The sequence below is a fragment of the Dromaius novaehollandiae genome, chromosome 1, assembly GCF_036370855.1.
Source record: "Dromaius novaehollandiae isolate bDroNov1 chromosome 1, bDroNov1.hap1, whole genome shotgun sequence".
Lineage (NCBI taxonomy): Eukaryota > Metazoa > Chordata > Aves > Casuariiformes > Dromaiidae > Dromaius > Dromaius novaehollandiae.
This window is the reverse complement of record NC_088098.1, coordinates 217,715,522-217,737,628: the sequence shown is the minus strand read 5'-3', so window position 1 is coordinate 217,737,628 and position 22,107 is coordinate 217,715,522. Positions and strand designations below refer to the sequence as shown.

At 44.4% G+C, this 22,107-nt stretch overlaps 1 protein-coding gene across 1 annotated transcript in view; it reads right to left on the bottom strand.

Moving 5' to 3' along the window:
• LOC112992331 (disintegrin and metalloproteinase domain-containing protein 9-like) overlaps positions 1–20,939 on the bottom strand; it is a 31,795-nt gene extending 10,856 nt beyond the window's left edge. The window contains exons 1-14 of the mRNA XM_026115321.2: positions 20,870–20,939; positions 19,651–19,733; positions 19,034–19,098; positions 18,308–18,386; positions 17,392–17,468; positions 14,000–14,195; positions 10,028–10,102; positions 9,741–9,812; positions 8,994–9,163; positions 7,232–7,307; positions 6,378–6,532; positions 3,398–3,566; positions 886–978; positions 358–550 (exon numbers count right to left, since the gene is read on the bottom strand). Of these exons, the coding sequence (XP_025971106.2) occupies positions 358–550; positions 886–978; positions 3,398–3,566; positions 6,378–6,532; positions 7,232–7,307; positions 8,994–9,163; positions 9,741–9,812; positions 10,028–10,102; positions 14,000–14,195; positions 17,392–17,468; positions 18,308–18,386; positions 19,034–19,098; positions 19,651–19,733; positions 20,870–20,939 (1,573 nt within the window). The remainder of the gene's footprint in view (positions 1–357; positions 551–885; positions 979–3,397; positions 3,567–6,377; positions 6,533–7,231; positions 7,308–8,993; positions 9,164–9,740; positions 9,813–10,027; positions 10,103–13,999; positions 14,196–17,391; positions 17,469–18,307; positions 18,387–19,033; positions 19,099–19,650; positions 19,734–20,869) is intronic.
• Between the last annotated feature and the right edge of the window lie 1,168 nt (positions 20,940–22,107).

Here is a 22,107-nt window from a genome sequence, read left to right as displayed (position 1 = left end):
TCCTGCCAGAGAAAACCCCTTTTTTAGTACCCTATTGTTCATATGTACATGTTATATCATATATAATATATATATATACATTGCTCTCTCTATATATTGTTATATAACTATTGTTATAAAATCATTGGGTATTTTAAAAGTATTTTGTAGTATTATGCAAGTACTTTTTTTCTTAAGTAAGTGGTGCAGATAGCTAAGAATGGCTGCTTTACAAAGCGTAAACAATGGATCTTCAGTGACTGTGGAAAAAACAGACTTTTTCAAAGATGAGAGGCGATACATGACTAATTGTTATCTTAAGGAGAGCGCTAATTCCCAAGCAGATGGTGTGACAGTTCTAAGGATAACATCGCTTGCCTTTGCCAAATAAAGCTTTGCATTGTGTCTCGTGGTTGTGGCAGTCTCCTGCATAGCAGCGGTCGTTGTCACTACAGGGGGTTCCGTCTTGCTTGAATACATCTATGGGGCAGGTGTCTGAAGTCCCATTACAATACTCTGGAAGATCACATACGTTCCTAACGTCTCTACATAATTTTCCTGCTGGCTGAAACTGTAAAAAAAAAAGCAAAAAGAAAAACAAAAACAAAAAAACCCACCAAAGCACAAAACAACAAGCTTTGAATGGAATTATTTTCAGAAGGGCTCGCCCAAATTACTGACACCTACACAGCAAAATTTTAGGGAATTCCACCAAAAGTCTGTGATGGAGAGCAACAAGTTGAATCTGCAAGAAGTCTGACAGTGTAATGACTGGTGGAAGGCCTAAGGGGATGGTAAATGAGGGCACAATAAGCATTATAACACCTAAAAGCTTTGAAAAACAATTAGGTCCTTAGTTTACCCTACAGTACAAAGCCAAGGGCAGTTGTTGGCATTATAACTTACCTGACATCTGTGACAACATTCTCCTCTGTAACAAGCAGCCCCGTGTGCAAGTAAGCAGGTGGAGGAGAGGCAGCAACCTTCTCGGAGGCATGCCTGGAAGTAGATAATGCCGTACCATCTCAGTATTAGAGTTTCTTATTGGGATATTCTTCCCTGAAGATCATTTTATTTAGATCAAGAAACATGGAATTAAAGGAGATTAACAAAAAAAACCCCTGCCATTTTCTGTCACTCTTGAAATGCCACCGTAAGTCTGTTTTTTTCCGAGAGTTCTGCATCAAAGGGAAATACTGATTGCATGTGTGTGGCAAGCCTTACACAGGGTTCCTATTGGCAGGTATCTGTGCTCTAGAATATACTTAATTTAAGGCTTCAACACAGATTTTGCATGTGGTTAGGCATTCAAATACAGTAGACACCTTTAAAACAATTCATCTTTTTTCCCTCAATACTGATGCTTCCATCTCGTATTCTCTGCTTATGAGCCAGCCTACCAGCTTCACAGTGGTGCTCCTAGAATAGGTTAATTAGCATTTCCAAAGTACTTAGAAATCATTTGGAGCAAAACAGTAGAGATTAATCTCCCCTTCTGTCATTTTTGCCTTCTTTCCTACTTTCCTTCTTTCCCCTTTTCAACTCTCCAGTTCTTTCAGCAGTAATCCACCATTTTTTGACATTCCTAATCCCAAATCATTCAAGTATTAGAGCTGTTGGCCTCTGAACTTTGTCACATGAACAAAATTAATTACTATAATTTTAAGGATACCTGGAACGTAAGGATATCTGCTTTATAAGGATAGCTGGTTAATGGCTTTTCAGCACAAAAGTCAGAAAAGAGACAGGAAAGGTAATAAATTCATTATCACACAGATGCACAAACCCTAACAAACAGGAGCTAATGGAGACATTAGCAAAGACCGGAGCTATCAGGACACTGATGGATGGGCCAATGCAGGAACTACTCAAGTGTAACCTTGAGGAGATTCAACCAGAACTTGGTGACTAATGAGAAGGGGGAAAAATAGATTATCACAGGTCTCCTGGAAAGACCAAACTTGCTATGCGGCATTTGAGAGGGAATGTAGGACTGTATAAAACTTATTGTGGGTTGTTTTAAGGGGATTTGGGGAATGTGCAAAGCTTTTTGTGGGATAGTTAGGAGAAGGACCAAAGGCAGGAAAAGGGAGAGATTGAGGTGGACTGGGGAGGAAAAAGCAAGGGAAAATAGTGAGGAGGGGATAAAAGGGGCCGGTCACGTGTAAGCAAGCTCCTGGTCAGCACACTTGGGTGGTGGAGTGTGTGCTTGACCACTGCAGTCTGTCCTGTCTTCTTACTAAACTCCTGTTCCTAACTATTTTCTGTGTGAATGTGCTCACTATTTGGTGTGTGTGTGTGTATGTGCATGAGCCACTAACAAACTTGAAGCTGGACTAGCCAACGAAGAGTAGAAGTCAGGAGACCAGGTGTCAGAGAGACCCAGGGGGCTGAAGGCTGTATACTTTTTCCTAATATAATTTTTAAAAACACGTGAACTCTTTTTACCAGCAAGGTGGAGGATGTTCAGATCAAGCCTGGATAGAATACATGTGCAAATCTCTCATATGGGAAACATCAGTGCAAAGGCTGAATTTTGACAAAGTTACAAACAGCTTTGCACAATAACAATTACACAAAGTGCAAACAAGAATTCCTACTGGGAAACTCAGACTTTCTCGAGTGTCATAGCTGCATGGTTCCTCCAATTATAGCTGTGAAGATAAAAACATGCAAGAATGCTCTTAAAAGCACTCTTACAAAACACTTCCACTGACTTCAGGATAAATATAATAGAAGAAAGAAAAGAAACAGAATAACTAGACAAGAAGATGGAAATATGGCAAGTGGAAATAATTTGTTTATAGGTAGAGCAGCTTGTCAGCAAGTGGAAATAATTTGTTTATAGGTAGAGCAGCTTGTCAGCAAAGACACATCCTTTCTGTGGAGTCTCACACTTTGACCACAGCACTTCTCAGTTCCTTTTTTTTCTTCAGCCCCTTTATTCTTATGAGCATTAGCACAACCAGAAGAAAATCACCTTCTAATTTGGGCAAGATACGGAGAGAACTTGCTTCTGTGCCAGCAATGGAGCTGCTCTTCCGTGCCCGATTGACTCCTTATCGGTACTTGCAAACAGAGTACCTCTGCAGCATGAACTCACCGTTCGGTCTGCATGGAGTCTGCTGTAAAAGGTCTCTCTGTAGTTTTGCAAAAAACCCTGAATTTAACTCCAGATGTGCTCTGCATACATTTGCACAAATAATATATATTTTGGACACAAATAGTGCCATATTTCTTTAAACTCCCTCTTCAGAGTAGTCAACAGAAGTGAAAGCCACTGAGCTCATCTGAATGTGTGATGCTTCAGTGATCACTCCTTCCCATGACTCAGTGAGCTTTTAAAGTTGAGGAAACACCAGAATTTTAATAACACGGCTGTACAATATAGATTGCAGTGAAATATGTAATTACTAACCTCATCAGTGCCACAATCACATTCTTCCTCTTTTTCCAAGACACCATTGCCACAGTGATCAGAAAGAAAAGGTTTCAAGGATGGTATGTTGAGTAGACAGGGTAGATTTTTTCTTATTACGTGATCATAATATTCTCCCATAGTGCAGTTACTGAATGCAAAGCACGATCTGTAGGAAAATAAAAATACTAATTATATATAACCATACCATATACATATAATAATTGGTGGACTCAAAGGACAACAGGTAGATTAGCTAGCAAACAGGAATATGTGAAGTTTTAGGGGGACTAAGCCTTTCCTCGCACCTGTTTTCTCTTATAAAGGCATGGGAGACAACAATACTATGCTGGTGAGTAAGTTTCTGGTGGTGAAAGCCCAAGAACTGTTGAGACAATCAGGATGACCAGAAACAGAAGCTGTGGAACGTTTGTTAATTCTGAGTGATACCCTGACAAGAACTATTTATGTCTGCTCTGTGACCTGGAAGAGAAAAGAGGAAGACCACAAAACAGCTTTGGAAGTGATTTTGTTGTCCTGGAGAGCTGAAGTTGGAAGATGGGACACACCATGGACAATGCGAGATCAGGTATGGTTCGTTCCAAACATGTGGAGAGGAAATCACTGCACTTGAAAGAGGGATCTACTTGCTTTTATGCAAACACTATGAAAACTACCCAGAACTTGCATGCTAACCAGGGGAAAACCAGGGTGGCTTCAGACTTAATTGCTCAAATAAATAATTAGCTATTCATGAAAAATGCAGAAGTGTGGTGATGATAATTTCCAAAAGTGAAGCTAACTTATTCCTTAGAGAGAATGGTGCAGATATCAGAGAAAATGTAGATGTGACCCAAAACTAAGTAATACCTTGCTCTCAGGTTTGATAAGCTTGATGTTAGGCAGAACGGCTAGGACATAAGAGCAGCCCAAGTAACAACACTGTACAGACATCCTTTAAAGTGCTGTGCTGAGGACTTACATACCTTTAGGGTGATGTATGCTGAGACAAGATTGATTAGGAGCAAGAACTGACATCATGGGATAGGTCAGAAGCAGTAACAGATGACAAGGATGGATGAGTCAGAAATAAAATTGCCAGGGATATGCATAAGGAAATATTAATATGGATGGAAATTACTGCAGTCAAAGTGGAAGCAAGAGTCACACTATTTACTGAACATATGAAGTATATAGGAATTCTGGAAGAACTGTTGTCTAAAGTCAGAGATCTGGAAACAGATTCATTTAATCAGTATGTTAAGACAATAAGGTTGCTATTCGAACGGATAACAGCAAAGGCTGAAGGGTTATAGAGCCATGAAATGGGATTCTCTGACTTGCTGAAGCATTCGCCCCGGCCCTGGTGTTCTGGGTTCTCCATCACTTTTAAGTCACCAAGGAGTTAGCTTCCAGGTGGAGGGGATAGGAGGAACCGTCACGGGGTGAATCAGGACTGCTGATGACCCCATCAAAATGGCTATTTAAGTACTGATAATATTGAGAGCAAACACAAGTTTGGTAGAAGACTTCAGCTTCTCAAGTCATTTACATCTTCATGGAAGCTTAGTTAGTCTCTGATAAAGAAAAGGGTCTAAAATTGTCAGGATTAAGCATGGAGCCTGCTATTCTCATTTTTGGGGTATGTGCATTTCAGAGAGTGGAACAGGGGTGAGGAATTTTTCACCCTGAGAAAAGTATCTTAAGATTTTGGAATGAACAAATCTGAAATGAAGCAACCATCACTGCCTGCTGAAGCTCACTGTATGTTAGTGGACCTTTAGAGCTAAGAAGAATGATTCTTTTTTATTGACATTGTTATGGACCACAAAGCATTATCGGCCACATTTGGAGGTGACCACAAGAATGTTCCTGCAATATTGTGTGGTTCCCTTGATGCTGAAACAACAGAAGCTGACATTTGACAAATATCCTTGGCAGATTTCAGGAGATATTAATTAGTGGAATGATTTATCTGGATAATGGTCATATATAGAATGTTTAGCAACTTAAGTGATGTTGGCTGCAAATCCTCCACTGGCATTTCAAGTGATCCAGTGACTTACCTCTTCACAGCCTGGATGCTGAGCAGTCTTCTGCCCAGCAGTCTCCTTTCTGAGATAGTATACACAGTAGGTATCCTCCACAAAGGTTCTCAAGGATTTTATTGTGATTGTGAAAGAGAAATAGAAAAAAAAAGACCAGCCTAAGGCAAAAGTATGAAGGCATCATTTAGATATACTCATCCCTTAGGACAGGAGTCATTTCCCAGTGCCTTGGTGAGCATCATGAGGACAGCGGGAACCAGGAATGCTCCTTCCCCAACAAGGAGCTGTTTCTGGAACGTACATTTTCACAGATAGCAATTGTAAACAGGCCAGCGAAAGAGGGAGGGATGCTGTAACCCATACCTCTGCTGGGAGCTTCAAACCCAGCTGTGACGAAGCTGAAAACAAGCAGCACTTGGGGAAGGCACACTTAAAATAAATGAATGGCAAGATTTTCTGTGTCCAGTGGAGCCAGGGAAGCCAAGAGAAAACTGCTGTCTCCTTTTATCTAAATACCTATTTTCACAAAGTTTTTAGGAACTTGATAAAAAATCGTTGGGTTATTGAGGTTGGAAAGGACCTCTGGAAGTCTCTGGTCCATCCACCTGCATGAAGCAAGACCAGCTTCTTAGACTTCTGTTCCTCTGCCGGGGTGGCTGGAACTGAGGAATTTAAAGATGCTGTGGAGGAATGGGCATATAGACACCCCTACAGAAACCCAGCAACTGCAGAAGACTCATTTTATCAACAAACTCAGGTAGAAAAAAGGAAAACACCTTTGCTATTCATGAAAGACCTGGGTTTTCAAAGCCAGGATAAAACAATGCACAGACACGCTGGGAATGTGGGGTGGCTGGCTCTGAGACAGACAACTGACAGCAGCGAGCTGAATCTCACCCAAAGCGATGTAGTGAAGACCGAGCTGTACTTACCCTGGTGATGTTCGCATGATGCATCCTTTGTGAGTGCAGTTGCAGTCACAGGCTTTGTCGTGAAATTGTTTGCTATCGTCATGGTTGAAACCTAAACTGTGGCCCATCTCGTGAGCAAGTGTCATCACGTTACTGATAGTGTCGTGGCCGGGGAACTGCATGTGGGAAGAAAAACCACAGGTACACGTTTTCTGGAGAAGGTGTGTATTGATGCTGAGAACTTCAGATCCAGCTTTTAGTGTTTTGCTCAGGAATTTGTGCTAGCTAGGGACTTGCACTTGCAAACCACCAATTAGGGAACCCCTGAAGAGAACAGTTCTGGGGAAGCATTAGAGAGTTATTCTTTTACTATCTCATCTTCTCTAAGAAAAGACAAAAAATCAACATTCTCTCCTTTAGACGCCCAGTTTACATGTTGTGACTGTTCCTCAGTAGAAGTCTGCCCCCAGGAGGTATAGAATTAACTCCCAGGCTTTACTGTGAAGATTTGATATAGTCACATCATTCGCAGCACTCACATAATGCTAATTTCAACGGAGAGTGATCGATAGAGGCACTTTTATTCAGAAGTATGGCTAGTGCCATCTGTCTTTTGCAAAGGAGTCGAGGGAAAGGAGGAAACTGAAGCTGGAAACCGCATGTCAGCTGAGAACCCAAAACTATAAACTCCCCAAATCAGGGTGATGTGGTAGCATCTACAGTGGCCAGCCGCTTGCCCTGACCCAAATTATAAATACGCCATGGGAGTACCAAACCATGGGAGCAACATTATGGCCAAAATCTTTTAAACTCAGTGATGGGATAATGTCTCCATGTTGGGGCAGGCAGTAGAAATCCTCAAAGTCTCTCCTTACCGAGACAACACCCACTGAGTTCAGCTGGCATATGGTCCCTTTCCAGGCGAATCCCAGCTCTTTGAAGTGCTGACCACTGTAGCAGAAAAGTTTTGAGCGTTAAAGAAATGCAAAACAACATTGTCTCAATGACAGGATGCATCGCCTAACTTAGTGCTGGAGAAAAATCGTGTCGGGTAACAAGGAACACCTTTCTTGAGGTAAAATCCTTCAATACGGAATCCCTTCTCCAGCTCCGAACTGGCCTCTTGGGACTGATCACTGACACCTCTAATCAAGATTTCCCTTTCGTGCAGAGACGGTACTAAAGGCTAAAAGTGTATCTGTATGTTATATGTACGCATCTGTAAATATTGCTCTGTAAATATTGCTAAATGACTTTAAGTCATTACAGTGTTTAAGGGTTTGGGTGTTTTTAAGTGTTTAGGGTTTTTTCACGCAGAACAGAGGGCTGCCTACCCAGCTGGGAAAGAAAACTGTGCTTTTCTACATGGATTTCACATATGAAGGTACGGGAGCTGCCCGAGAGGAGCGGCGGAGCTGCCGCACGGAGCTGCAGCTGGTGCAGACGTAACTGGCAGCACTGGGGAACCCTGGTCCCATGGCTGGTGTGCTCTTCTGAGTGGAGGAGGAGGGTCCGCTCTGAAATTATTGCATTTTTTGGTCTTCCTTTAAGAAGATGAGAGGTTTGAAATTAGTATTTCAGTCCATCCATTTGCTGCAATCGCCCTGGAAAGATTCCCGCTATAGAGAACACCTATAACTTTTCACATGACGACCTAAGAGGGAAAAGTGGCCTTTTTTGATAAGTAAACCTAAATAAGTAATCCCATCGGTTGTTCTATGCCTGATGAAAAAGTCTTTTAAAACACACTGATTTTAGAGAACTTTCTAAAAGTTAATAAACAGCAGGTAAGGAAACTTAGTGCATATTATACCTTCCCCGTGATTCTAGGTGCAAGCAAACATGGAAATAGGTTATTCTGATAACATGCAATTATTCAAGATTATTTTTAAAAGATTTGACAATATAATACATTGAATTTGAAAAAAATATATACAGTAAGCTTGAGGTATGTATTTTAGTATGCAAAAGATTTTTTTTCCCCTAAAAGGAAAGAGAAAGGAACAGTCAGAACAGCATCAAACAACTAGGTCTTAAAAAGCAAGCGAATGAAATAGGTGATTAAATAGGCAATTAAATGTCTCGTTGCTTGAGAGCTAACACCATCACCTTCGGAAAAAGGTTTAGTTTAAATAGTGAGTTGTAAATCGTGTAACACTGAATTAGGATATCTAAAAAATGAGTAGCTAGCATACCTGAAAAATGAGTAGCCTAAAAGAATTTGGTTATTCTGATTTAAAGAGAAGGAAGACTGGAAAAATAGACTAACAGAGTAGAGACTAATAGGCTACCTGCTTAAAATCCCTCTTGTAAAAGACTATGAACTAAAATCCCTCCTAAAATCCCTCTTTAATAGACTATAGACTAATAGACTACCTACTTAAAATCCCCCTTGTGTTGATTTACATGACAAATGCATACTGATTAGTATATGGACTAATTAAGCTATGACATTGGGATATCACCAAGACAGAAAAAAATGGTTAAAAAAAAGGTAAAAACATTAGGTAAAAAAAATTAGGTTAAAAAATAATTTGGTAGAAATTAGAAAAATGGGGAAATGAAAATATTATGCGTCCCTGTTTATCTCTCCACAACCAGTACACAAGCTGAGAGGTTAAAACGAAGGGGGCTTACAGAAGTAGCTCTATGTGGTCGTAATTAATGCGGCCTACGACGTCCCTCTGGCACCACATGGAAAAAAACTGCAGCGTCTGGGCCAGGTCTTGGGCGACCGTCACGTGGTCCACGTCGTTCCACATCTCCACCGCGCTGATGACGATCTGCAGCTTCATGGGCCGGTAGACCTGGAAGCGGGTCGCCGAGTCCGGTAGGTGCTCGCGAGAAAAACCGCCCCTCGCAACCAGAAAGCTGGCGGCACCAAGCCCTTTCCATGTTATTTGCACAATTTGCTGGTCATTTTCTGTATTTTAATGCCTTGTCTTAATTTCTTGGGGCTTTCTGTATAGCTCATTTTAACTGCCTCGTGGGTGAGTTCATGGCTGATGCACCAGCATTTTGTCAGAATAACCACATAGAAAAAGCAGAAGAGGAAAATTGCTCTTTCTGAGGGCTCAAAACAAGGAGAGGATGAGGGGAAAGGGCAATGAGCTACCAGAAAGCATTTAGTAACAATAACGTATATTCCAGATCAAGCATTTTAAAGGGATATTTTCAAAATATTTTTAAACTAGCTTCACTCACACTTGAAACAATTTTTAGCAGCTGAAGCGGGTTTCGTACCGTTCGCGAACACATTATTTTCTCGCAGAATAGCTCTAGTCAAACGCAGATTATCCACCTCTTTCCCAGGCAGAGCACCACATTTGATAGACAACCAATGGAGCCAAATGGCAATCACCGCCGTCACCTCATTAAACTCACCGTGTTCAGGATGTTATTTATGGAAATGAGGAGATGTAACATCAGGGTTTCATTGTAGTGATTAACTTTGAACTGAAAGAGGAGAAGGGATATGTTACAATCTCAGGATTCAGACAGAAATCCAGTTTTATGGTGAGCATTGATTGCTCACCCCTTCTATTTCCCAGCCTAAATCCCATTTAACCACATAGGCATACCCATGTCGTGGGGTTTCCAGCACTGGACTAATTCAAATATAGCCATGCAGTCACAACGAAGTACCGTGGTTATAACTTGTGGACACTTACCAGCTCTTTGTTTGTTATAAGGACTAATTCCAAATATCTGGTGGACACCTGCAACTCGTGAAGGTTGGAAACTTCCTGGAAGTGAACAAATCACACCACGGTTATTATGGTAAGTTCAGGAATTTTTAAGTGTACACCAAATTGCAGATCAACAGCAAAAAAGCAGGTGGCATTACTCAACAAATTCAGAATTTCGCTGGCACCCATATGACGAAGGACAAGAACACAGTGCAATTATGCGTAGAGAATGGAAAGGATTAAGGGGTGCCAAGCCTAATCAGGGAGAAACCTGCTATATTCGGAGGCAGAACACAGTAACAAGTCAGCTATTCTTGGTATCAGGTGTAGTAATGGGCATCGTTCACGTTATACCAGCTCACTGTGAGTTGCAAAGTTTTTGCACTACTTTTTCTCTACTGCTCAGAATTCTTTTTTATCATTAAATCTGGTATTGTACAAAAGCTATTCTGCATCAGAAGGAGAAAAGAGTGGGGTCAACAACATGTTCTGTCCTGCGTCAAGAAGTTCAAGGCTAGAAGCTAGAGAGAGAAACAGATAATTGCTGAGAGGTTCAAAGTTGTCCTGAACTGAAATTGTTCAAGCCACATGAAAGCCTCTAGAATAACTCTTAGTTTTGTTTAATTTTAACCAGAACATCTGAATAATACAAATAATGGGAATATGCACATTGATAGACCCAACTACTGAATCAGAAAGGCGCCATTTACTGAACCCGGAATCCAGCAATCTCTGGAAGTAAGTATTTAGTATTTAGTATTTCTTGCTTCTGTCCTTTGCACGTTTATTTGCAGATGGGCGGCTCCATAGTTCAAAGAAAATCTATTGTAGGTGCAACGCTCTCAGTCTTGAATCGCCAAGAAATGCGCGGAGATTGTTGGCTGGTGCATTTTGCACATCCAGCGAATTAATTGCCGGTTGCACCTAATGGGTTCGTGCGTAATCTGGAGGATCATGTTCTCTTTGGAGCACACGATTGCTCAGGAGCTGCAATGCCCCGTCTCTGAGAACGGCCAGCGGATGGGCGCACAGTGGGACTTCCCCCGTGCACTGCGGCGTGGGAACTTCCTAAGACAGGAGCGGTGGCTTTGAGTCTAAAATTCTGGTTTTAAGAAACAGTATTTACTTGACATAGCAAAATACTAGAGTGTAATCCTTGGAGTTTGATCCAGTGAATGGCAAGCAAAAGCCAACTGTTGTGTGTACGGCACTCGGCTCTGGAAAACTGGCCTTAACAATTCCCTGGAGTCCAAGGGCTGCTCCATCTTCTTGCCTGGGATAAAGAAATAGCTGCAATAATCACTGTTCACCCCATGCTGTGGGGAGCTTGAAGACCACCATCATCACCTGCATGAGGAGTCGGCTCGCAGAAGGACCTTGGCATGAGATGGAGTGAACTGGGGCTAGATATGGAGCGACACCAAGCCGTTGACCCCAGCGGCGTTGATTCCTGACACACCTTCATCTGCTCTTAGAGCATCCCAGGGTGTGCAAGATCTGCAAATTTGGTCTGATAGCAAGGAAAAAAAGAAGGTAACCCTGCAAACGATGAGCTGGTAGCTCTGGCATTGGCTGAGATGGGAGTGAGGGAGACACAACAGCCTTTCTCCTAGAAACTCTGGTGTGTGTGAAATAGTGAGGGAGAAGGAGTGGGTTTCTACCTCTCAGAAATACAACTTTCTATCATTTGGCTGTTGCAGAAGTATGCATTGCTATAAAAAGGATATTGCTTAAGAGTCATTTTAAACAAGGGGACTCATCTTTCTTCTCAGTTGAACAAATACTACTTTATTAATATTATAAATTATTCCCTTTCTCTGTCAGCTTCTCAGTAAATTCAATGAAATTATAGTAATTTATAAAACTTTATTTCCACCATGGGGGCTGATAAGTAAGTCTTTCCTCTGAGTGCTTCATATTTTTATCAGAAGGCAGCATCTTTGAATGTAAGTATTTCTTTCACTGACTGCAGTTACAACATGCTGACATAGGACAGATTGTTGCTATAAATAATCCATGCTTCTCGCTACAAAAATATTACTTTATCTCAGCACTTTTGAAAGCAGAAACAGCAATGACAAAAGTCTTCCCAAGCTCTAAAAAGCACTCGTAAATCAAAGCAGATAAACTTTTTTTAACCAAGGCACTTCTGAAAACATTAGTAATAGCCAATATCAAACAAATGATGTCAGAACAAACTAATCGCCTTTGATAACGTGGAAATGTGGTTTCTGAATAGAGGAGAAGCAAGAGATGTGTGCATTTTGACATCACTAAAGCATTTTTTCACTCAATTTAAGCAAACCAGGGCAGGACAGTTCAGGTTTGCTTGCTATAGGGTGTACACTAGCATCATTAGGAAGCAAGATAAAGCAGTTGTTCATCTCCAGAAGGTAAAGATGCATTGAATGAAGTCCCATGGGAGTCAGGCCTGGACTGGAAACTATTCAGCATCACCTCTATCCCAGGAGCCAGAGGTTAAGACCGAGTGCTGCTATGTTTGCAGACAGCTCCCTCAGAGAAGTATGCTGAAAGTCAGGATGAGACTCAAAATTATTCTGCTATTCAGTGCAAGAAAGGAAAAGAAAGGCAAAAAAGAGGGTGCAGGAACAAGAGTAGCATCAGTGAGGCAGATACTGTCTTTAGGCCTCTTCTGCTGGAGCAGCCTCGTCGTGGTGAGGTGGTGATGCCTTTTGTGCATTTTCCCAGTTACTGATGCACCAACAAAGAAGATTCAAGCATTGGAAAAGGTTTTCCAGAGCGGCTGTGTAGTCTCTATCCTTGGAGCTCTTCAAGATCAGGCTGGAAAAGCCCTGCACAGCCTGGTTGGACCTCATATCTGACCCTGCTTGGAGCAGGAGGTTGGACCTGAGTCCTTCCAAAATCCCTTCCAACATGAATCACCCTGTGATCCTGTAGGCTGGAGATCAAGACTGTTGTCAGTCTGAGAGGTCAATAGCGTCAGGAGCACAGCCCACACGCTAAGCTTTGTCCATCCCCAGTACTTTGACTACGCAGCCCGAGAAGAAGAAGGTCTGGAGAGAAGAGTCCTGGATTCAGACCACTGGTCCTGGGAGAAAGTCTGCATTTTCCATTCTGGAGTCATGCAATAAAATAATAGATTGCCAATAGATTATCTCTCTATAACAGGATGTCAATAATAGATTGCTGCTTCTATAGCTTCTGATCACAGCATAACTAGAAACACATCCTTACTATCTAAAAATAATTAATCGTTTAAGAATTTTAATGGAAACCTTTAACTGCCTTTATCACCTGTTTCCGTATAAACTGGCAGAGGTGTCAACTCCTCTCTTTATTGCTAACTTAAAAAAAAATCTTGATTGTTATTTCCACTTTCATTTCAACCAGGACTTTTAAAAATTGGATATTTTTTTCATGATTTCTGAGATTAACCTTGTGGGAAGGGATCTCAAGAGAGAATCAAACCCAGGGCAGGATGAACTTCACCTGACCAATCCCTGATGAAGTGTTATTTAACAGTTTCACAAGTCTTCTGAGGATTAAGTTTCCACAACCTCCTCAGGTGATTTGCACCTAGTTTGCCAATTAATCATTAATAAGACATTTGAATACGGCTTTTCTTTACTTTGAAGTCATTGCACCTACAATCACCCCTCTCAGTCCAGAAAGCTCTTTACGCCACTAAAGTGGTATAAACAGTTGAATAAGCAGAAGAGGTGCGTTGCCTTTCCACCCCCAGGTCAAGATCTCTTCCAGGACTGATGTAAGCTGGGGAAGGAAGAGTCTGTGAAATGCTGAACTATTCTATGTTTGAAAGGAAACATCCCAGAGAAACAGAAACGGGTCTTCTGTCCTCACTATTGAGTTTAGGCATGGCTGAAAGTGTGGTTTCCATAGCGCGAGACAGTGCTTTGCTCATGATATACACGCTAACACGCAATACCACTCTAGCAGATGAGGAATTCTTACTTCAATAACAAATATCTTACGACTCCCATTTGAAAGGTCTCCATCTTCAGGCAGCTGATCTTCATCCTTTTCGGGCACATGGCACAGGTGAGGTGGGTCGCTTTCCAGTGTCTTCCGATAAATAAGATGTTGAAATGTAGAGGAGTTTTCAACAGGGTCGATTTCATACCTCAAATCTCCAATTTGCAAAACTCCACTGCGAATTTTCAAACAGAAAAGCAACTAAGAGATCTGATGAAACGAAATGGCTTTCCAAATTATTCTATAAATATAAAAAGAAACAAGGTGCACAAACCCTTAAAAGAGAGTCTAAACAAATGAGAGACAATGAATTTTATAGTATTTTATAGTTTTTAGAGAGGAAGATAAGGAAATATTCCTTTTAGCTCTTTCATAATGCTGCTCCTACAATCAGGGATCCAGTGGGAACTTACAAGGAACTAATCGAAAAGATCTCCTAGGCCAAAAGTATCGTATCCAATGTTTAGGATACATAAGACAGCATGAAAGAGCAATCGTGCAACTTTGGGGAAAAGTAAAAAAGCTACGGATGAATTTCATATATTGAATGAAACTGAGAAGTCAATAAAAGCTCTGAATGGGCTACTTATCTTTCAAGGAGAATCTGTCTGTAAGATCAGTTGATCTCCGGGAAGACACTGTGGCTAAATAGGCTGTGTCCATTAATAACTGTAGGAACATGTCGCTCCTGGCACAAAAGGCAGTCCTTGCAGAAAAACCACCTCAGGATGAGATCCCATGAGGGACTGAGAGGAGGAATAATTAATTCTTTAAAAAGCCCTGTAGCAGTAGGGTTAAAAAAGGAAGAGAAAACACCTCAATCTGAGAATGAAGGGACAAAGTAGTAGCTGTGATGGACAGTCAATGTATATTATGTTCTGTTAAGATTATGGCTAGACAGATGGACTTCTGGGAGCAGGGAGCAGATGTCTGGATGGAAAGTAAGATTTTCCCTAGGACGCAGAGGACATTGTGTAGTCTGCAGCAGCCCAGGGAGTCCCTAGAGATCGCTGGAACAAAAATGCCTGGAGGAAAAGAGCTATTTTGAAGGTAGGCAGATGAAGACTGGTTTCTATAGATTTAATTCTTATTTGATTTTATGAAGTTATGAGTTTTCCCTGTTTTGAAAGCTGCCTCATTTTAGTCTGTATCCTAAAGAACCTCACTTAAGTAATTCAAAGACCTTTTGCGGGACTTGTTTCAAGACAAAGGTGCAGGTAGGTCTACCCAAATCTTAGCCCTATGCCTTGATCTCATGCAAGGGGCTAAATAGGTCTTCGTTCTGCCAGAGTTCAAATTATTTAGTTCTAAAATGCCCAGAATTACTGGCTAATATGTCAAATAGGAAAGTGTGGCCTCGCCAGACACTGAGCTGGAAACCTAGAAGACTTTGCTAAGTCAGTTTTCTTAGTCCACGGTTGGTGGCATTTATCAAGAAGATCTCAAATTGGAGAAAATGACCTTTTTCTCACCCTGAGAGTATCCCGGCTGTGAGGAGAGCTAAGATGTGAGTGTGAAGCTATCTCCAGCTGTGTTGACAGGAGATGCTTTAATGGCAGAAGGGCTTCTGATCACTGAACTGAGAGGCATTTCAGGTGCTGAAACCCAAACTGCCTGGGTCAGGCTGGGAGTTTGGCCTGCCTGCTCTTACGTACTACGTGGGCAGGAGCAGAATTGGAGAAAATCCACAGAGAACTGGGAATGCAGCCAAGAATTACTGTGGAGGGTCTAATTCTGGAGCAGAACTGTGGGCATTTCTGTTGGATGGCCAAGGCAACAGTACTGATCTCTGTGTAATCCCAGTCTTGGAAACTGCTGTCAGAATATTGTTATGCATCTCTCTGCAAATGTTGCTCACAAGCAGGAAGACTTACGGGCAGAATTTGGGATCGACACTGGTGTCTGCATCTTCTGAATGCCCTGAGAGCAGGCTGAAGCCAGCTCTGAATGCATCTCGTTTGGAGCCTGGCACGGGAGTAATAAGGATGCAGACTGTCATTATCCCAGGATGGTTGTGAATGATGGTGGGTGGTGAGATTCCTCTGTGAGCATGAGCTGCTCAGGAGAAGCGCACAGCACTGCAGAGAGAAGGGCTGGCCCAGAAGGCCAGTCCATGTCAGGTACAAAAGCAGAGCTGGCAATGCAAGAGCTCGGAGCCGCATCCCTAGCCTCACTTGAGCAGAGTGGGGCATTGCCACGACTGGCAAACGAGGATGCCCTGGAGCATGAGCAGGTCTCTCCTCATGCCCCTTTGGGCTGAGAGGTCCTAGGATAAAAGAATGGGGATAGAGAAGGGGGGTCTCACAAGGGATTGGCCTTGTGAGCAGCTACTTGCTTTTTCTGCAGATTTGCCCTTTTTCACCTTTTCCTGGCTGTTGTGGACCTTGGCTCTGCAGCCGCTGGGGCAGACAGGGATCCCAAAGAGCAGGTTCACCCTCACCAGGGATTTCCTGGCTGTTGCTCAAGAGCGCAGGGATAGTGAGAATGTGCATGGAGAAATGCACCTAAAGCACAAGGGCTAGATTTTGGTCTAGAAACTTAGCAGCTTGGGTTCATCTCCTAGAGACGCTGACTGCAAATACACTGCGTACGTGAGGAAGCAGCAAAACCTTGGGTTTTGTGGCTCACACAGAAACAGTTTGCTAGCTGGGCATTCACCAGGGAGAGCCCACGACTGCGAGAGTTATTTATTTGTTCTTTGATGCACTTTGCAAAATCCATCCTTTCCATGAGCTTTTGGGGAGGTCCCTAAGGTAGATATTTTTGGAGAAGATTAACAACTTCGGACTGATAATGTTGTTGTGGGATAATGTAAGTTCAATACTGCTCAGTTAGACTGCTCAGCTGGGGATGGTTCATATAAAAATTCTCTTAATCTTCATAGGAAAGGTTGCACTGGTATTTTTTTTTGCTTGATTATTCCTATAAAGTAAATGACATCTCCAGTAAAGACCTCAAGAGAAATGGCCACAATGTTCATGGGCAACCACTGGTTTAATGACGTGGCTCTGGGAAGTCTGATTTACAATGACACCCTCATGCACACTGCTTTCCATCACACGTTTGGAGCTTGCAGCGTCAGAAATAAATATATTCAAAGACTCAGAGCTCGCCTAAAGAGGGAAGTTTCTCAGAGGAAAGCAGCAGAGTGGTGCTTATTTAGCTGACTGCTTTGTAAAGTAAATCTTTGCCATGCCAAAACTTCTACCTGCTTGCACTCTGAGAAAGGAATACACAGCACATTCCTGGGACAAGTATTTTATTAAAACCTGAATTTTTATGAAATGGGTACATTTTAAATCTATGCTCTAGATACTGTAAGATCTGTAATGTATTTTTTTAACTATGCTTGAAGATTTGTCTGTTAGTACCTGATGCCGAAGCATGTGCTGAGGGAGACGAGGGATCCTGGGGCGTCTTCCACAACCCCCTCGTAGTAGCAGTCCTCCTGCAAGGTCCCAACACCCATCACTCCTCCGTTAGCAGCACCTGCGTCCCCAGCGCTCCTGGCTACGCGGGGCAGCTGCTCCAGCGCCTGCGGCCGCGGGAAAAGCTCCCGTGCGCAGATTAAAAAGAAAAAACTGCATCAGTGAAGGGGCATGTAGAAAACACAAGCAAATCCTCGATCCCTTTGGAAAGGGCATTGCACGTGCAAAAATAGTGAGGATGTAAAACGTGGGCAGGGAAAAAGCACGAGCCTACGTGAGTGAGAGGAAGCCCCCAAAATCCAAGTAACTGGCACAGCATGAAAGGGAAGGTCTCGACCATGAAGACAAGGCACCAGAGTTTTCTTGTGCTTGAAAACTGGGACTCAAGGGAGAAATCAAAGCAGAGTTAATTAAAGCTATTTGGAAATGAAAAAATGTTTCATCAGAATCAAAACATTGAGGAAAAATACTTTGAGGGTCAGTACTGCCTTCTTTAGTAATAGAAAATAAAGCATTTGGATAATGATGAAATAGTCCTTTTTGGTATTTCTAGTTTTTTTTCCTTTTGATGGCATAAAATTACATTTGTTTAAGAAACTTTAGAAGTTTGAAATTGAAATCAAGCGTTGTTCTGATCAATCTGAAATTTTTTAAAAAAATTTTTATCAACTCTTTGTTCAATTTACTACTTTCTTTTTAAAAGAAAAAAGAAGTAAAAATAGTGGATATTTAGAAAACTGCCAGAAAAACAGAAAGCCATTTCTTGCTTAGATTCATTGGTATAATAGGATGACCCTGAAAGGAGGATGGTAATTTAGTTCTACTCAGTGCTGTGTCTTTGACCTACGTCTAAACTTACCTGAATATATGGATATTCAGTTATCAAGTCTCCCTCTGGCCCGTAGGTAAAAACGGGGAGATCCTTGGCTATCAAGTTTCTGAAAATCAGAATAGAAATCCTTAAAATTAGAAATACCATACCAATAATGTTTCCCCTAAAGCACAGCTATTTCGTTTTCCTCCTGCAGACTGCAAGAGACGCCTGGTAATTCACTTCCACCCTTGTTGGTGAGTCCCGCACCAGTGCCAGGATCTTGGGAGGAGAAATCGTGGTTGTGGGAGCGACTGAAGCGACGCAACATCAGACGGAGCCAGTTCCCGGGCTTTGGACCGTACGAGATGATGACGGATGGACAAAAAGGTGATTACTTAAGACATATGTATTTACGTACTTTAAAAATGCTGTTTGCATGGACATAGGAATGGCCGTGATCGTTGAGCGTGTGCATCCGACCTGCTCCTCATGCACGTGGCAGCGTTTTAAGCCCTGGACGTAGGGAGAAGCCCCATCAACCCACATAGCAAATATCCCTGGAATACCAGTTTTTCCGATAAAAGTTCCAAGTGGTCCAAGGCTTCAAGGTGCACAGGAAAGATGATGGACAGCTCCAGGCACTTCCTCAGGACATCAGGGCTTCCCTGGGATCCCGCGGACTGGCTGGGTCCCATCAGGAGATTAATCGCTATAATAGGCTGGTGCAGGAGTCGGAGAGGAAGAAAAACTCGGGAAGGAGCAGACACTTACTTTGCTCGCGTGAGATGGACGATATGGTGTTTTCCTTCTGCTCTTATTAAATATGACACGTCCTCCTAAACCGTTTGAGACACAACGTATTAACGTATTTAATTTTGCCATTTCAGCCTGTTCCTAAGTAAAACCAACTCTAGGTTGAAAACTGCTCGATATCTGGACTGCCAGGGCAGAAATGTTTTCAGAAGAATATTAAAAGCCCTCCGTTGGCAGAGAAAGGCTCCAAAACTCAGCCCCAAACCCTTTTATCTTATGCAGTGCCATATTGATTGCTCAGAGCGCGGTTCCCATTTTACCCTTTGCCAAAGAATTCTTCTCCAGAGCCTGTTTATTTTTCAGAATCCCCTTTGTAGCATTTAGCATTGTGGAGATAGCACTTAAAAAGGAAAAAATAAAATAAAAAGCTCTATTGAAAGTATTCAGCAAGTCAAAAGCAGTAAGCTTGAAGTGACAAACGCTTCCGCCTCCCCCAGCTGGTCTCTGGCACACGGGACCGGGGAAAAAGGCACAATTTCCCAAAATCCCAGGCAGCCCAGACTCGGATTGGGTAGCCGGGGGAGCTAAGCCAGGCACTGGCCAGACCAGCAGCAATTTCCTAAAAAGCCAATGACCTTTGCAAGCACCCCATTCCTTGACTCCAGCTTTCTCGGCACTGTTATTTCAGAGTAGAGGATTCTTGATGTTTCGAAAAAACCTAGAAGAAATAAACTGCTGAAAATGGATATTTGAATATGACCAAGCTACGGCAGTCTCCCATCAGCTGAGCCTTCAGGAAATGATTCTGTTCTGTTTTTAAGGGAAAAAAGAGAATTATTCACACCAGATAATGAAATATTTCCCACCCCTGCAATGTAGAAGGAGAATTTTAAATGGAAGTTGTTTTAAAATTTGGTGTGTTTAAATTTGCAAGTCCATCTATCTTCAATTAGAGGTATAAAAGAGCTGGCTGAAGAGCTCTTGTCGCTGTTAATGCTGATTTCTAATGAAGACTAAGATACAGGAAATTTCAGCGAACGTTTTTCAAAGGGAGAAAATGAGACTATTTCTGTAATTGCAAGATGATGCCGAGCCTCACTTTGATCTCGAGCAAAACCGCAGAATCAGAACTGACATGGGATCATAGGGAATAGGACATCAAGATTTAATTAACAGCCTTTTGCGAGAGCTAATGAGCTGGTCTGGGGATGATGCTCTCCCAGGAGCCACGTGCCCGGGCAGGCAGAGCCCGTGTCCCTTCCCCCCGTGGCCCAGAGGCCCCCGGCGTGTCCCCTATCGCCAGCTGGGCTGGAGCCTATGTCCCCAGCCCATGTCCCTGCCCATGTCCCCCAGCCCATGTCCCAGCTCACGTCCCTCAGCCTGCATTGCCCCACCAGTGTCCCCAAGCTTGTGTCCCCCAGTCTGTGTCCCCAGCCCATATCTCTAAGCCCACATCCTCAGCCTGAGTCCCCAGCTCATGTCCCCCAGCCCCATGTCCCCCATCCTGTGTCCCCCAGCCCGTGTCCCCCTGCTTGCTTCCCCACCAATGTCCCTCCATCTGTGTCCCCCAGCCCATGTCCTCAAGCCTGAATCCTCCAGCCGCATCCCCAACTCACATCCCCCATCCTGTGTCCCCCACCCCGTGTCCCCCAGCCCACGTCCCTGACCCACATCCCCCATCCTGTGTCCCCCACCCCGTGTCCCCCAGCCCACGTCCCTGACCCACATCCCCAGGCCTGCGTCCTTCCACCCACATCCCTCCACCTGCGTCCCCAAGCCCACGTCCCCGTCTCACATCCCGCATCCCCCATCCTGCCCCCCGCCCTGCCCAGGCTCCCGGTCGCTGCCCCTCACCTGGGCAGAGGAGCAGGATCAGCGCCGTGACCCTCGGGCCCCAGTGGGGCGGGAAGACCCCCGGCCCCATGCCCGCGCTGCTCGACGCCCCGGCCAGCCCTGCCAGGACGCAGCACTCAGCCCGGTCCCCCTGGCCCTGGACCCACTGCCCCCGGCTCCACGCCACCCCCAGCAACTGCCCCGGGCCATCTCCAGCTGCCCCAGCCCCTTCCTTGCCTCATCCCTCACCTTCGGCCCTGTCCTAACCCCGTGCCTGCAGCATCCTGGGGTGCAGCCACCCCGCTGCCATCCTCGGCCCCACTTTGGACCTCCAGTGCCACCCCGGCCTCCACCTCCCCTGCCCCAGCCCCCTGTGTCCAGCCCCATCCTCCACCCCAACCGCCGCAGGGGGCCCCTCCGTGTCCTGCCCCGCCAGGCTCCAACTGCTGCCGGGGCTGGTCTGTCGCCTCCCGCCGTCCTGGCGCCTCCTCCATCTGCCTCCTGTCCCGTCCCGTCCCTCCTTCACCTGCCACCCATCCCATCCTATCCTACTTCACCCCACCCCACCCCACCCCATCCCTCCTCCAACTGCCACCTGGGCCTGTCGTGCCACCGTCCACCACGATCCCATCTCCGTTTGCTACCCACCGCACCCCACCCCATCCTGTCCTGTCCCATCCCATCCCTTCTCCACCTGCCACTCATCCCATCCCACCTTATGCCACCCCATCTCATCCCACCCCACGCCCTCCCTCCTCCAACTGCTGCCTGGGCACGTTCTGCTGCCTCCCACCAGCCTAATCCCAGCTCCAACTGCCACCCATCCCGTCCTGTCCTGTCCCATCCCATCCCATCCTGTCCCATCGCTTCTCCACCTGCCACCCACCCCATCCCATCCCTTCTTCAGCTGCCACCGGGGCCCATTCTGCCACCATCCACCACCCCAATCCCACCTCCATCTGCCACCCACCCTGTCCCATCCCATCTCCATCCCATCTCCATCCCATCCCATCTCCATCCCATCCCATCCCATCCCACCTACCTCCTGGAGCTGCTCCTCTGTCTCCAGCTCCCGCTGTCACCCAGCCTGCACTGCCAGCACCCTCCTGGCCCCGCCCACCCCACCTGGCCCCGCCCACCCCACATGGCCACACCCACCCACCTGCCAACGGCCCCACCCACCCCACTTGGCCCCGCCCTCCCTCATCTGGCTCCACCCACCCCACCTGGTTGACTGCAAAAACCCCAAACCCTAGTGA